General features: G+C 52.3%; 1 protein-coding gene, 1 non-coding gene and 2 pseudogenes across 2 annotated transcripts; 1 reads left to right on the forward strand and 3 right to left on the reverse strand.

Moving 5' to 3' along the window:
- Positions 1-1,367: 1,367 nt before the first annotated feature.
- Positions 1,368-2,680, reverse strand: LOC125980777 (janus kinase and microtubule-interacting protein 3-like). The gene is made up of 5 exons (XM_068653050.1): positions 2,616-2,680; positions 2,431-2,529; positions 2,116-2,349; positions 1,930-1,995; positions 1,368-1,868 (listed from the first exon to the last, which is right to left on the reverse strand). The coding sequence occupies exons 2-5, from the start codon at positions 2,518-2,520 to the stop codon at positions 1,740-1,742; spliced, it is 519 nt and encodes a 172-aa protein (XP_068509151.1). The 5' UTR covers positions 2,521-2,529; positions 2,616-2,680; the 3' UTR covers positions 1,368-1,739.
- Positions 2,681-7,853: 5,173 nt separating this feature from the next.
- On the forward strand, positions 7,854-8,061 carry LOC125981572 (U2 spliceosomal RNA; annotated as a pseudogene).
- Positions 8,062-14,700: 6,639 nt separating this feature from the next.
- LOC125981575 (U5 spliceosomal RNA) lies at positions 14,701-14,785 on the reverse strand (annotated as a pseudogene).
- Positions 14,786-16,090: 1,305 nt separating this feature from the next.
- Positions 16,091-16,256, reverse strand: LOC125981570 (U1 spliceosomal RNA). The gene has a single exon (XR_007486063.1). It is a non-coding gene; the product is annotated as a U1 spliceosomal RNA (small nuclear RNA).

Raw genomic sequence — 16,256 nt, forward strand, 5'->3', positions numbered from 1 at the left:
CGTGGCAGACGTCATATAGCAACCGCTGTTTTGTTTAGGAGACTTACAGTTGTTATGCATTGACATAATGGCGCACACTCCAAATAGATTTAAATAAATCAAATAATTCTTCTGCCCACTCCCTTTTAAACAAGTTAACTCTCCCCGCGGATTTGAATTCCGGCGGAAGTTTCGCCCATCGACGTCACGTCTGTCACGTGACCACAACGTGGCAGATGTCATATAGCAACCGCTGTTTTGTTTAGTAGATTTACAGTTGTTATGCATTGGCATGATGGTGTGCACTCAAAATAGATTTAAATAAATTAAATATTTCTTCTACCCACTCCCTTTTAAAAAAGTTAACTCTGCCCACGGATTCTAATTTCGGAGGACGGTCCGTCCATTGATGTCTTGTCTGCGTCACTTGACCACGACGTAGCGACGTCATATAGTAACCGCTGTTTTGATCAGTAGACATACAGTTATTATGCCTTGACATAATGGCGCACTGGTTAGCATGTCCACCTCTTAAGCATGATGTTGCGGGTTCGACGCCTGATCAATGTTAGCCATGGAGTGAGCTGAAGTGCATGGCGCTGAAGATATGAATCTTTGAAATGCGCTGAGGTCTGACATATAAGGCAGAATGGTTTGCCATCACGTTCAACAAAAAATAGAAACTTTCCCACTCTGATAAAAACGTCCTGTGTTCATCTACATATTTCCGTTTTGCTGTGCATCTTTTCCCTGCCATTTCGAGAGCCCAATTGACACTAATAGTTTACTGGATTGTGTTTGCCCATCCTACTTTGTGGAATTTCACCACATGCGCTTTTGACCAAAATACCAAATTGAACTCAAGTGAAGCCAACACGCACAACCCCCCCCCCCCCCCCACACACACACACACACACACACACACACACACACACACAAATGTTGATATGAACATAAAAGAGCCGCATGCGGTTCGGGAATTGCGGCTTGTCCAAACCTGTACTATACAACTTTATTTGTATAAAATTTTCACAACAGCTGTCACACAAACAAAGCGGGAAAAACCGAAGACGTGCGTGTTCTGCCCACGCTGGATTTATTTGCACCTTTGAAAAGACACCGTATTGCCGCAGATGTTGCAAAGAGTAGTTTTGGGCATCTGAGACGGAAGGATGTCCAAAGCATCACGTCACCAGCTGGTGTTAGGGCCACAGAATGAAGGCCAAGGAGAAGAATAGAAAGAGAAACAGAAACTTCTCCTCCAATTGTTTGATTTGTCTCTTCTGAGCTTCGATGAATTCTTTCAGCTCTTTGTTCCTCTAGGACGGACAATTGGAAAGTGGCCTTCAAAAGCCAGTAAGCGTGCAAGTAAGTGCCGGGCTGGCGCTGTGCAGCAGATCCATTCTCTCTTGGAGGATGCAAGCGTCGCGCTCCCTCAACTCACACATCAGGGCTCGCTTCCATTGGTCCACGGCGCTCCTAAGCTCTTCTCTCTGATCCGCCGTCAGCACGTCATTCACGCCAGCGTGGCTGGCTTTTTCGCCGTCCGTGGTGGGGCAGTCCCGCTCCGGTAGCGCCTCGTACAACATGGCCTCCAGCTCCAGTATCCTCTGGGCCGCAATCCTCGTCCATCAGTGGTCCGGCGGGAGATTTGAGGGAGGCTTACCTTATGAGCCTGGTCCATGGAATGCTTCCTGAAGTCCAACTCTTCATCCAGGTAGCCCTTCTGCTTACAGAACATATCCTAGCACAGCTCAAGGTCAGAATTGTTGGGGCACATTGCCGGAGTTCCCCTTGGCTGATGTCGCGTGTCTGTCTAACTTCTCACTTTCAATGTCCAACATCTTCTGTTGAAGTGCTGACTTGGTCACTTTGATGTATTCTAACCACTGAGGAAAGGCTGCTGTCACATAAGCAGAATGCGAGAGCGTGCGTGGACGTGCGCGTTACCTTCTCGGCTAGGGTGAGAAGGGTCCTGGCGTGAATCACGACCACCTGCTCCTCGTTGGTGAGATTCTGCAAGAGCCCAAAGGCACAGCGTCAACAAGCTTCTTTCAGCGCAAAGCCTTCCAAAAGTCACATTTGAGCCGCCGAGTCTCGTGGAGTGCGAACATAAGGAGTTCGACATACACTTACGGCATTATCGCCCAGGATGTCCAGCTTCTTCATCAGATCACTGATGACGATGTCCGGGGGAAAGGCGCAAGGAGCAATGTAAGGTGTTCTGGGACCTCGGGTTAAGGTTAGGGTTGCGAGGGACGCCTTACGTACGCTCACGCCCTCGGCCTCGCAGTAGATCTGCAAAGGGCTGAGGCCGTCTGGGAAACGGACTTGCAGAAACTTCAAGACGGGGGAGCGCCACTCCCTCTCCTGAAAGGCAGAGGCATGCATCCGTCCGTCCGTCCGTCTGTCACATCTCTGGCCTCAACACGCTTGTGCGAGTCTTCCCACCTCCAGCTCCAGGATGCGGAACTCAAGCAGTTCGTTTTGGTCTCGGATATCCTGGATGTGCTCTTTCAGACGCGCTTCTTCCGCCTCCATCCGCCTGACCTGAAAAGACAGTCAGACCTCATCTGCGGGGCTTCCCGACGGGTGTGACGCCAAGCGACTCCGCCCAGCGCCTTTCTTTCCGTCACCTTTTCGGCCAACTGCTGATTGCTCTGACGCAGCAGCTGCTTCTCCTACACCCACTTGACATTCTAGAAGAGACAAACGCGTGGACAGCTTTGGAATGTTGTGTCATTTTCATCCACAAATTCTTTGGTTGACTGGAAAATGACATTTGCTTTTCTCCGCATTTTCCCAGCCACGTTCGGGGGGGGTTGGTCCAGTAATGCCAGACGAATGAGTGACTGAAGAATTTAGCTATTTTGTCTGAGAAAAAGCTGTGCTCATTGATGAGCTTACCTATCCTTGTTGCTTCAGCGCTGACTCCAGATCTGCTACTCTGCTTTGATAGTGACCCATTTCTACCATCAGCTTTTCTCTGGTCTGAAAGGAGGAGGAGGGAGGCTCCTCCTCCTCCTTTCAGACCAGAGAACACCCGAGGCTGGGTGAGAACGGGGAGGCTGCGACCCGGCCGGGGGTTGCGGGAAGGGGCGCCACCTTGATCTCCTTCTCGGCGTCGTAGTCCCCTCCGCTGGTCTGGGCTAGGAGAGCGTAGGCTCGTTGCAGCGCTTGATATTCTTGCGTCAGTTGGCGGTAGCGGCAGAATCAGTCAGACCGGCGACAAAGCACCCGCGACGCAAAGACGAGTCCGATTCCAGGCTGAAGAGGAATGTTTGGCGGCAATACGCTGGCAGAAATGGCGGGCTACCTCTTCTGGTTACGCGACTGGTTGCTGGTGGGGAAACCAGCTATGTTCCGATTCCAAAGTTCTAATATCATTGTAAAGAAAATTTGATGTATTAGCCCAGGAATTAGGTAGTGTGGCCAAGCATTCTAAGCGGTTATTTATTTATGCTCCAGTCACTCCTGACTTGTGGGTTCAAATCCCACCACAGAATCAATTCAGGTCTGGTCTTTTTGCCCAAATCCTGTCAGTGCAGCACTAAAGTATCAAGAACTTTCAAAGGTTTTTTGCAAAATAGCAATCTTTGCCTTTTATTCTAACCTGGAGTACCCATTTAGTAGGTAACTACGCTGTGTATTTGGACTGAGAATGGTGAAAGAAGGTACATATATGCCTCATAAACTGTATGCATTGAGGATGGGTGTCGACTTCCATGCAGCACAACCATCCATCCATTCATCTATCTTCTTCCGCTTATCCGGGGTCGGGTCGCGGGGGCAGCAGCTTTGGGAGGGTTTCCCGGAGTTCCCTCTCCCCAGCCACTTCATCCAGCTCATCCCGGGGGATCCCAAGGCGTTCCCAGGCCAGCTGAGAGACATAGTCTCTCCAGCACGTCCTGGGTCGTCCCCGGGGTCTCCTACCGGTGGGACATGCCCGGAACACCTCCCCAGGGAGGCGTCCAGGAGGAATCCTGATAAGATGCCCGAGCCACCTCATCTGGCTCCTCTCAACGTGGAGGAGTAGCGACTCTACTCCGAGTCTCTCCCAGATGACCGAGCTTCTCACCCTATCTCAAAGGGAGAGCCCACACATCCTGCCGAGAAAACAAATTTTGGCCTCTTGTATCCAGGATCTTGTTCTTTCGGTCACGACCCATAGCTCGTGACCATAGGTGAGCGTAGGAGCGTAAATCGACCGGTAAATTGAGAGCTTTGCCTTTTGGCTCAGCTCTCTCTTTACCACAACGGACCAGTACAGGGTCCGCATTACTGCCGACGTTGCACCGATTCGCCTGTCGATCTCGCGCTCCATCCCCCCCTCACTCGTGAACAAGACTTCAAGATACTTGAACTCCTCCACTTGGGGCAGGATCTCATCCCCGATCCGGAGAGTGCATTCCACCCTTTTCCGATCGAGGACCATGGACTCGGATTTGGAGGTGCTGACCGTAATCCCGACCGCTTCACACTCGGCTGCGAACCGTTCCAGCGAGAGCTGGAAATCACGGCCTGAAGAAGCCAACAGCACCACGTCATCTGCAAAAAGCAGAGACGCGATGCTGAGGTCCCCAAACTGGACCCCCTCAACGCCTCGGCTGTGCCTAGAAATTCTGTCCATAAAAATTATGAACAGAATTGGTGACAAAGGGCAGCCTTTGTCCAACCCTCACTGGGAACGAATCCGACTTACTGCCGGAAATGCGGACCAGACTCTGGCATCAGTGATACAGGGACCAAACCGCCCTTATCAGTTGGCTCGGCACCCCGTACTCCCGAAGCACCCTCCTCAGAACCTCCCGAGGGACACGGTCGAACGCCTTCTCCAAGTCCACAAAACACATGTGGACTGGTTGGGCGAACTCCCATGCACCCTCGAGGATCCTGCCGAGGGTGTAGAGCTGGTCCACTGTTCCACGGCCAGGACGAAAGCCACACAGCTCTTCCTGAATCCGAGGTTTGACCTCCCGACGGACCCTCCTCTCCAGCACCCCTGGAGAGACCTTACCGGGGAGGCTGAGGAGTGTGAATCCCCTGTAATTGGAACACATCCTCCGGTCCCCCTTCTTAAAGAGGGGAACCACCACCCCAGTCTGCCAATCCAGAGGCACTGTCCCCGATGTCCACGCAATGTTGTAGAGGCGTGTCAGCCATGACAGCCCCACAACATCCAGAGCCTTTAAGAACTCCGGGCGGATCTCATCTACCCCCGGGGCCTTGCCACCGAAAAGTTTTTTTAACTACCTCAGTGACTTCGACCCCAGAGATTGGAGAATCCGCCTCAGAGTCTCCAGGCCCTGCTTCCTCAATGGAAGGCGTTTAGGTGGAATTGAGGTCTTCGAAGTATTTTCCCCACCGACTCACGACGCCCCGAGTCGAGGTCAGCAGCACGCCATCCCCACTATAAACAGTGTTGACGTTGCACTTCTTCCCCCTCCTGAGACACCGGATAGTGGACCAGAATTTCCTCGAAGCCGTCCGGAAGTCATTGTCCATGGCCTCACCAAACTCCTCCCACGCCCGGGTTTTTGCCTCAGCAGCCGCCGAAGCTGCGTTCCGCTTGGCCATCCGGTACCTGTCAGCTGCCTCCGGAGTCCCGCAGGCCAAAACGGCCCGATAGGACTCCTTCTTCAGCTTGACAGCATCCCTTACCGCCGGTGTCCACCAGCGGGTTCGGGGATTGCCGCCACGACAGGCACCAACGACCTTACTGCCACAGCTTCGGTCGGCCGCCTCAACAATGGAGGCGCGGAACATGGTCCACTCAGACTCAATGTCCCCCGCCTCCCCCGGGACGTGGGAAAAGCTCTGCCGGAGGTGGGAGTTGAAGCTCTTCCTGACAGGAGATTCTGCCAGACGTTCCCAGCAGACCCTCACAGAGTGTTTGGGTCTGCCAGGTCGGACCAGCATCTTCCCCCACCATCGGAGCCAACCCACCACCAGGTGGTGATCAGTTGACAGCTCCGCCCCTCTTTTCTCCCGAGTGTCCAAAACATGCGGCCGCAAATCTGATGACACAACTACAAAGTCCTGGTGCCATTGCCCACGTGAGCATTGAAGTCACCCAGTAGAACGATGGAGTCCCCAGAAGGAGCGCTCTCCAGCACTTCCTCCAGGGACTCCAAGAAGGGTGGGCATAGACACAAACAACAGTCAGGACCCGTCCCCCCACCTGAAGGCGGAGGGAAGCTACCCTCTCGTTCACCGGGGTGAACCCCAATGTGCAGACGCCCAGCCGGGGGGGCAATACGTATACCCACCACATCTGCTCGACACATCTCACCGTGGGCAACTCCAGAGTGGAAGAGAGTCTAGCCCCTCTCGAGAGGGCTTCTACCGGAACCCAAACTGTGCGTGGAGGCTAGTCCGACTATATCTAGTCAGAATTTTTCTGCCTCGCACACCAGCTCGGGCTCCTTTCCAGCCAGAGAGGTGATATTCCATGTCCCAAGAGCTAGCTTCTGCAGCCGGGGATCAGACCGCCAAGGTCCCTGCCTTTGGCCACCGCCCAGCTCACACTGCACTCGACCCCTTTGGCCCCTCGCACAGGTGATGAGCCCATGGGAAAGGGGACCAACGTTTCCTTTTCGGGTTGTGCCCGGCCGGGCCCCATGGGCGAAGGCCCGGCCACCAGACGCTCGCCTTCGAGCCCCGCCTCCAGGTGCAGCACAACTAACGTGTGGAAAAGATAATGCGCACAACATTTTTTCTCAAAAGCATGACTTGAAAGAAGGTCCAAACCAGACAAACAGCAGAGGATGGTTTTGATCCATCCACCTCTGGGTTATGGGCCCAGCACGCTCCCGCTGCGCCACTCTGCTGCTCAGTGCTAGCAATTCATCAAGTCCTCTAATCGGCTAACAAGCATTCGGTTCCAACTCGTAACTGGATTCTGACTGTCACTCATATTATTCATTACATTATGAACAAAGCTCAGTCGGGCAGCACTAACCTGGATGCTGGTGGAGAAACCAACTTTTTATCCACTTTCACATTTTATTAGAAATGTCAACAAAATTCAATGTTGAAACTGCAGTTGGTAGGTAGTGTCGCTGAAGCGCTGGATTTAGGCTCTCAGTCTCTACTAAGGCGTGCGTTCAAATCTTGTGTTAGTTCCGCTCTATTCTTCTGGCCTGACTCTTTTTGGCGCAGCCGTTGTACATATGATGACCCTGGAAAGTTCTTGGCAAATTCTCAATCTTTGCCTTTCATGTTCATCGGGTCTACCATTTTAATAGGTATCTACACTGTGTATTTGGAGAGAGACTGGTCAAAGGGGACACATATATGCCTCGTGAACTACTACATGCATTACTGCGGATGAAGAAGAGTGAACAAATAAGTCATCAGACAAGTTTGCCGATTTTTTAGTGCCCATTAGAGCAGCACTCTGTTCCGTACTGTAACCTGTTAGGTTTGTTCCCAGTTCTTTATCTTTAATGCTCGATATGCTAACAGTAATTACCAAGAGAAAGCCTTCACAGTTTAACTATTTAATGTATGCCAAAATGATTGCTGCACAGCTGTGGAGCCCTTTCTGCGAGATGCAGAAGAAGGTTCCTCTCCCAGCGCCAAGGTTCCTGCTCTTATACTACTCTGGCCGCCTTCCTGCAAGGAGGCGACTGCCTAGCCTGTGTGATAATGTGTGACCTTGTCATCTTAACCGAGAGCGACTTCTACATATGTGCAAAGGGTTTCATAGAGTAGAGAAAGCTAATAAAGCAAGAGAAGTGTTACAGCGATATAATGGCATAGCTCAAGCTCCCTAGCTAATCACATGTGCCAAAGAGGCCTATTCTAACAAACCGTTGGTGAGAATGGGTAGACGGGGAAGCCTGTAAGCGAGTCCCTCACTCGCATACTCCATTGCTTCTCTGCCTTTTGGCTAAGATCAAGTGTAGTATCTGTTCTTGGGTTTGGGGGATTAAGAGAGCTGACCGTAGAAGAGAGAATTTTAACCATAAAAGTGGTGATTTTACCCTTGCTTTTACTAATCAGTTCTGTTTTCATCCCAGCAAGTAAGTTGCTTTTAGAATTGGACCGAGCCATTTTTTACTTCACCTGGAAATCCAAGTCAGAGGGACTGAAGAGGGACACCATGAAGAAAAAGAAAAAAAAAACAGAGGAGAAGGAGTCCCGAACTTAAAACTCTTCCTCGGAAGCAGATATGTTGCCCTGCACCTGCGAAGCGCGCTCGTTACACCAAATGCATCGAAAAGCCAAGCAATGACACGATTCTGGATGGGCTCATACTGTCACGGTCGGGTGGTGGAGCATGGAGCAGGACGACCAAGTGCAGCTTGGACCAGGGTATATTGAAGCAACTCAAAATACAGACTCGGTAAACTGACATGACTTAAACAATAACTTGACTGACTGACCGGGACGTGGAACAAGAAGACAGCAGGACATGACGGCACCAAGACAGGACGACACACCGAACGACAGGAACCAAAACCAATGACCAAAACCAATGACCAAAACCAATGATCCGACAGGGAGAGAGGGGCAGACAGGACTTTTATACACGACAGGTAACGAGAGGCAGGTGGGAACAATCACACTGATCATGGGCACACAGGAGGGGAGGGGCGAGCACACAGACAGAAACCAAGACAGACACATAGTGGAGCAGGGCGAGACGTGACAGAACCCCCCCCCCCCACAAGGGACGTCTCCCGACGTCCCAAAAAAAAAAAAAAAAAAACTAGGGCGGCGACTTGGGGAACCGCACCGCACTCGGGCGGCGACTTGGGGAACCGAACCGCACCGCACTCGGGCGGTGACTTGGGGAACCGAACCGCACTCGGGCGGCGACTTGGGGAACCGAACCGCACCGCACTCGGGCGGCGACTTGGGGAACCGAACCGCACCGCACTCGGGCGGCGACTTGGGGAACCGAACCGCACCGCACTCGGGCGGCGACTTGGGGAACCGAACCGCACCGCACTCGGGCGGCGACTTGGGGAACCGAACCGCACTCGGGCGGCGACTTGGGGAACCGAACCGCACTCGGGCGGCGACTTGGGGAACCGAACCGCACCGCACTCGGCGGCGACTTGGGGAACCGAACCGAACCGCACCGCACTCGGGCGGCGACTTGGGGAACCGAACCGCACTCGGGCGGCGACTTGGCGAACCGAACCGCACTCGGGCGGCGACTTGGGGAACCGAACCGCACTCGGGCGGCGACTTGGGGGACAGAACCGCACTCGGGCGGCGACTGCGGGGACAGATCCGCACTCGGGCGGCGACTGCGGGGACAGATCCGCACTCTGGCGGCGACTGCGGGGACAGATCCGCACTCTGGCGGTGACCTAGGGGACAGAACCGCACTCCGGCGGCGCCCTAGGGGACAGAGCCGCACTCTGGCGGTGACCTAGGGGACAGAGCCGCACTCTGGCGGTGACTTAGGGGACAGAACCGCACTCCGGTGGCGCCCTAGGGGACAGAGCCGCACTCTGGCGGTGACCTAGGGGACAGAGCCGCACTCTGGCGGTGACTTGGGGAACAGAACCGCACTCGGGCGGCGACTTCGGGGAACAGAACCGCGCTCGGGCAGCGAATTGGGGAACACAACCGCACAGGGGCGGCGACTTGGGGAAACAGAACCGCACTCCGCGGAAACTCGGGGAAACACAACCGCACTAGGGCGGCGACTTGGGAAGTCTGTGCCGCGATCGGCGGCAACTCAGGAAGTCCGTACGGCAATTGGCGGCGACTCCGGAAGTCTGTACCGCGATCGGCGGCCACTCACAAAGTCCGTACCGTGATCGGCGGCATTCGGAAGGCGGGGCTGTGCGCGGCGGCAAGAGCCATCACGCGCCGCAGCAGTGGGAGTGGGGCCAGGGACGATCGCGGGTCCGGCGCAGCTGGCCCGAAATCTGGCGACGCCCGCAGGTCCTGCAACGCTGGGATGGAGCCCGGTGGTGGCCGCGAGTCCGATGGCGCCGGGGGGCACTCCGATAGCGGCCGCGGGTCCGGCGTCGCGGCAGCGAAGTCCGATGACGGTCGCAGAGGCGATGGTGCCAGGAGGAACTTCGATGGCGGCCGCGGGTCCGGCGTCGCGGGAGCCAAGTCCGATGACGCTCGCAGAGGCGATGGTGCCGGGAGGAACTCCGATGGCGGCCGCGGGTCCGGCGTCGCGGGAGCGAAGTCCGATGGCAGCTGCAAGCCCATGGCGCTGGAACAAGCTCGGACGACGATCGAGCGTCGCAGCGGGAGCTGGTGGTGGAGGGGGGTCCAAGCGCTGGTCGTTGTGATGGTCGGATCATTCTGTCACGGTCGGGTGGTGGAGCATGGAGCAGGACGACCAAGTGCAGCTTGGACCAGGGTTTATTGAAGCAACTCAAAATACAGACTCGGTAAACTGACATGACTTAAACAATAACTTGACTGACTGACCGGGACGTGGAACAAGAAGACAGCAGGACATGACGGCACCAAGACAGGACGACACACCGAACGACAGGAACCAAAACCAATGACCAAAACCAATGACCAAAACCAATGATCCGACCGGGAGAGAGGGGCAGACAGGACTTTTATACACGACAGGTAACGAGAGGCAGGTGGGAACAATCACACTGTTAATGGGCACACAGGAGGGGAGGGGCGAGCACACAGACAGAAACCAAGACAGACACATAGTGGAGCAGGGCGAGACGTGACACATACCTCCGGAAACTAAAGCTAATACCCATCGACCAATGAATTCCTGTGTCTTTTAACGCGCCACCTTCTTATTTCTTCACCAAAAAGTTTTTGAAGAACTTTAAATTAGAGCAAGAAAATAGTGAAATTTTAACAAGTCACAGATCTATGATCTCTGTCGTACAGCGGGAAGTGGTTTGTCCAGTGCTCGGACCCGCATTCGGCAAGCCCACAACAGTTTGGCACAACGTCAACCACCCCGCCCTCTCGAAACAAACTTGTTGGGACCTGTCGTGGATGGTGGCCCATGATGGCCTCCCAGTCAGGTCCGTTATGCACTCCCGGGGCATATCAGCGCTCTCAACGTGCCCCCGACCTGCCTGTGGCGCCCAGGAGTCAGTGTGGCACCTGCTCAGGTAGTTCATGGCTGCCGTATACCTGTGGGCGACCTGCAGTTCCCGGCAAGGGAAGTGTTGAATGCAGACATCAACATCTCAACAGACCCTTCGCACCCAGGTTGCAGCCTGTTTGAACTACTCCCCTCCGGACGCCGTTATAGAGCTCTGTACACTAAAACCAGCAGACACAGAGACAGCTTCTTCCCCCAGGCTGTCACTCTGATGAACTCACACCACTCTTAGAGTCTCAGAGTCATTACTGTGCAATAACATCCCGCTTTCCACACCTTTTTTGTTTACACTGTTTGTACTATGTGTCCTCTCTGCATCCATTGCAGCCTGGTCATCCTAGAAGAGGGACCCTCCCATCTGTGGTCTCTTCTCAAGGTTTCTCATTTCCCCTAGCTGGAGTTATGAGTTTTTCCTTGCCCTCTTGGGAGTTTAAGATCAGTTTAAGATCAGGGGATGTTTGAGAATATCTTTCATTTTTCACATGTTGTTGTTAGTCACCTAAATGTTGAACAGAGGCTGTGATTTACCGAAGTCAAATTCCTTGTTTGGCACGCTCAAACATGGCGAATAAAAAACTCTTGAATCTTGAATCTTGAACCTTGTACTCTATGGGGTGAGCCCGTTGAAAATCAAGCAAGAAGACTTTACAAAGCAGTGGCTCACTTTTGCTGCCATCAAAGACGCCATGTGGACTTCCAGAAATTTGCTGGTAAGGAGGCACAGACAGACAAGGAAATGATGGAATTGGGCTAAAATGGTGCACGAAAACAGTGTGTATTCACCTTTATATTTTGCTTCATGTAGCCTTATCAAAATGAATAAAACTTCTCTCTGTATGTGCATTCACGTGTAACATTGAAGGAGGTAGATATTTTGTTTCAATATTTAAATAAATACCATCATTGTCTATTAAGACACTAAAAGTTGATGGAACATTTTTTTTGTAGGGCTGCTGTGTTTTAACAAGGAAAGACTCATGTGCTTATGGATGAAGACGACTTGTACTTGTGATTGTGCTTGTGAACAGTAAAGAGGAGTGCTTGTGCAATTGACAGGGTTGGTTATTGGTTTTTATTTAAAAACAATATTTTTTGCCAAATTACAATAGACTGGCATGTGCCAATTCAAATGGATCCCACCAGAAGTTAAACTGCATTGATAAACGAAGCCCCTTCGTTAGTCATCACTTTACCGTGGAGGAGGGGTTTGCACGCCCCAATGATCCTAGCAGCCATGTTGTCTGGGGCTTCATGCCCCTGGTAGGGTCATCCATGGCAAACGGATCCTAGGTGAAGGGCCAGACAAAGCACGGCTCTCACAAGCCCCTTATGAAGAAAAACATAAATGGATTTTGTTTTCCCTCGCCCGGACGCGGGTCACCGGGCCCCACATCTGGAGCCAGGCGTGGAGGTGGGGCTCGAAGGCGAGCGTCTGGTGGCCAGGCCTTCGCCCACGGGGCCCGGCTGGGCACAGCCCGAAAAGGAAACATGGGTCCCCCTTCCCATGGGCTCACCACCTGCCGGAGGGGCCAAAGGGGTCGGGTGCAGTGCAAAATGGGCGGCGGAAAAAGGCAGGGACCTTGGCGGACCGATCCCTGGCTGCAGAAGCTGACTCTTGGGACATGGAATATCGCCTCTCTGACTGAAAAGGAGCCCGAGCTGGGCGTGGGAGGAGTTTGGCGAGGCCATGGAGAATGACTTCCGGACGGCTTCGAGGAAATTCTGGTCCACCATCCGGCGTCTCAGGAGGGAGAACCAGTGCACCGTCAACACTGTTTACACTGGAGATGACGTGCTGCTGACCTCGACACGGGACGTCGTGAGTCGGTGGGGAGAGTACTTTGAAGACCTCCTCAATTCCACCGACACGCCTTCCATTGTGGAAACAGGGCCTGGAGACTCTGAGGTGGACTCTCAATTCTCTGGGGTCGAACTCACTGAGGTAATCAAAAAAGTCCTCTGGGGCATGGCCCCGGGGGTGGATGAGATCCGCCCAGAGTTTTTAAAGGCTCTGGATGTTGTGGGACTATCATGGCTGACACGCCTCTACAGCATTGCGTGGACATCGGGGACGGTGCCTCTGGATTGGCAGACTGGGGTGGTGGTTCACCTCTTTAAGACGGGAGACCGGAGGTTGTGTTCCAACTATAGGGGAATCACACTCCTCAGCCTCCCTGGTAAGGTCTATTCAGGGGTGCTGGAGATGATGGTCTGTCGGGAGGTCGAACCTCGGATTAAGGAGGAGCAGTGTGGCTTTTGTCCTGGCCATGGAACAGTGGACCAGCTCTACACCCTGGGCAGGATCCTCGAGGGGGCATGGGAGTTCGCCCAACCTGTCCACATGTGTTTTGTGGACTTGGAGGAGGGGTTCAATCGTGTCCTTCGGGAAGTTTTGTGGAGGGTGCTTCGGGAGTACGGGGTGCTGAGCCAACTGATAAGGGCGGTTTGGTCCCTGTATCACCAATGCCAGAGTTTGGTCCGCATTTCCGGCAGTAAGTCAGATTCTTTCCCAGTGAGGGCTGGACTCTGCCAAGGCTGCCCTTTGTCATCGATTCTGTTCATAATGGACAGAATTTCTAGACGCAGCCAAGGCGTTGAGGGGGTCCAGTTCTGGGACCTCAGCATTGCGTCTCTGCTTTTTGCAGATGACGTGGTGCTGTTGGCTTCTTCAAGCCGTGATCTCCAGCTCTCACTGGGGTGGTTCGCAGCCGAGTGTGAAGTGGTCGGGATGAGGGTCAGCACCTCCAAATCCGAGGCCATGGTCCTCGGTCGGAAAAGGGTGGGATGCCCTCTCCGGATCGGGGATGAGATCCTGCCCCAAGTGGAGGAGTTCAAGTATCTTTGGGTCTTGTTCACGAGTGAGAGCAGGATGGAGCGCGAGATCGACAGGCGGTTTGGTGCAGCGTCGGCAGTAATGCGAACTCTGTACTAATCCGTCGTGGTGAAGAGAGAGCTGAGACAAAAGGCAAAGCTCTCAATTTACCGGTCGATCTACGCTCCTACCCTCAACTATGGTCACGAGCTTTGGGTCGTGACCAAAAGAACGAGATCCAGAATACAAGCGGCCGAAATGAGTTTCCTCTGCAGGGTGTCCGGGCTCTCCCTTGAGAAGGTTGGTCATCCGGGAGGGACTCGGAGTAGAGCCGCTGCTCTTCTACGGTGAGAGGAGCCAGATGAGGTGGCTCAGGCATCTCATCAGGATGCCTCCTGGACGCCTCCCTTTGGAAGTGTTCCGGACATGTCCCACCGGTAGGAGACCTCGCGGGCGACCCAGGACGTGCTGGAAAGACTATGTCTCTCGGCTGGCCTGGGAACGCCTTGGGATTCCCCGGGTTGAGTTGGATGAAGTGGCTGGGGAGAGGGAAGCCTGGGAGTCCCTCCTAAAGCTGTCTCCCCCTCGACCCAACCCGGATAAGCGGAATAGGATGGATAAATGGATGGATGATAAACGAGGTTTTAAACGTGATTGTCTGTCTGCACTCGGCATAATTTCTCTGTTTATGTGAACATGTTCACACGTGCCGGTATGAATTATGTGAACGTATGATTGTTGCACGGAGTATGATATAGGCGGCTATCCGTTGCAATATTGGTATTCTTTTGCAGAGCATCAACAAATTGAGATATACTCTTATTGTTCCTCTCCACGGAAATGGTATACTCTTTATTGTTCCTCTCCACAGAAATCTTTAGTAAAAGGCGAAAGATTTATTCGATCTGAAGAGAAACGAGTGATCTGAAAGTCTGAGTCAAAACGGGCCACCCCACTGCTGGTCTCACTAAATTCACAGGCGGTCTCACACTCAAATTGCAGCAACCATTCCTTCTAATACAAACAATAGAAGTTGATGGATTTACTACGTATACTTACAAGGACTCAAGCAAAATAGAATGTTTAAACGAGTATTTTGTGTTTATTAATGTCTCACTTACTTTAAACATTGTTGGCGCACAGGTTTGTAGGTATCTGATCGAACACTGATGGCGCTCGTTCTTCCAATTATATTGGGCGTCTATTTTGATTATTGATGGTAAAAACAGTTGTATGTCTTGGTACGTGTACTTTTGGTCTGAGAGAACGGGAAATGATCCCATCCCTGTGTTTTATTTGAAAATTTGTAATTTCATAACTTTATTCAACACAAATCGGGAAACAAAATACGATCGTAATTTCTCAAATGATTTTTCAAACTTCAGAAATGCTCTATGTCTCCCTTGTGTCGCAAATAATTGAGGCTTTTGACGTTGCTGGCATGGTTTGGAGTGTAATTCACCTCCACTGCGTTGGTGGCGTTTGATATTTGACATTTGAAAATATTTCTGTCATTTTACTTTAGAAAGTAAAAGTTGTTTTCTAGAAATCCATACTTGTGATGTATGAGGAACAACAATCGGGCGCATTCTTAAAAAGACAGACCTACAGCCGACAAAAAGGTTTTGATACGTTCATATCATATGACGAGTCAGGAACGTGGTAATTACATATTATTTTGCATTTGCTAATTTGGTGAATACAGTTTAGCGAGCAAATGCACAGTGTTAGAGATTCGCTCAGTCCAACTTATTTTGCAAGAACCACACGGGAGACGAGTAAGTCCTTTTAGACACCTGCAGGTGGAGAGTCCATTCGTCGCTGTGCGTACAGCGATGTTCGAATGGAGGTCTGACTCTCGCCTCCTGCAAGAGCATTTTTATTAAGAGAAACAGGGTGGGGGTAAGAGTGGACTGAATAGAGAAAGCCCTTGACCTCTAGTCAAAACATAGCAAGGGGTGTTTTACGACTTTGTGTAGGATGGGACACGCTAGGTTATTTATCACAGGTTGCATTCCAACATGAGCATAAAACTAATCTAGCTAGGTTATTTATTACAGGCTGCATTCCAACATAATCATACGATAAGGATAATCTGGAGAACCCTGACACACAGTTCCAGAGTACAGTTAATTACATAATCAAAAGCGTTCAGTGTGTCACAGCATCGCAGACTTAAACTCCATGTGCATACTACTGCGCTTAATTTTTGTTTTCATCAGAAAGACCAGAGGAGAGCGCGAACACAGTCCCCCACTACCAGAAATAATGCAGTCAAGATTCACACAGTAGGGGAATTTGCAGAGGTCAGCACAACCGTAGTGCAATGGCTGAGCCTTACATGGGGTGAACCACCTTCTTGATCATGGGCCGACGTCTTTACCGCACACGCCA

Source organism: Syngnathus scovelli, chromosome 14 (genome assembly GCF_024217435.2).
Source record: "Syngnathus scovelli strain Florida chromosome 14, RoL_Ssco_1.2, whole genome shotgun sequence".
Lineage (NCBI taxonomy): Eukaryota > Metazoa > Chordata > Actinopteri > Syngnathiformes > Syngnathidae > Syngnathus > Syngnathus scovelli.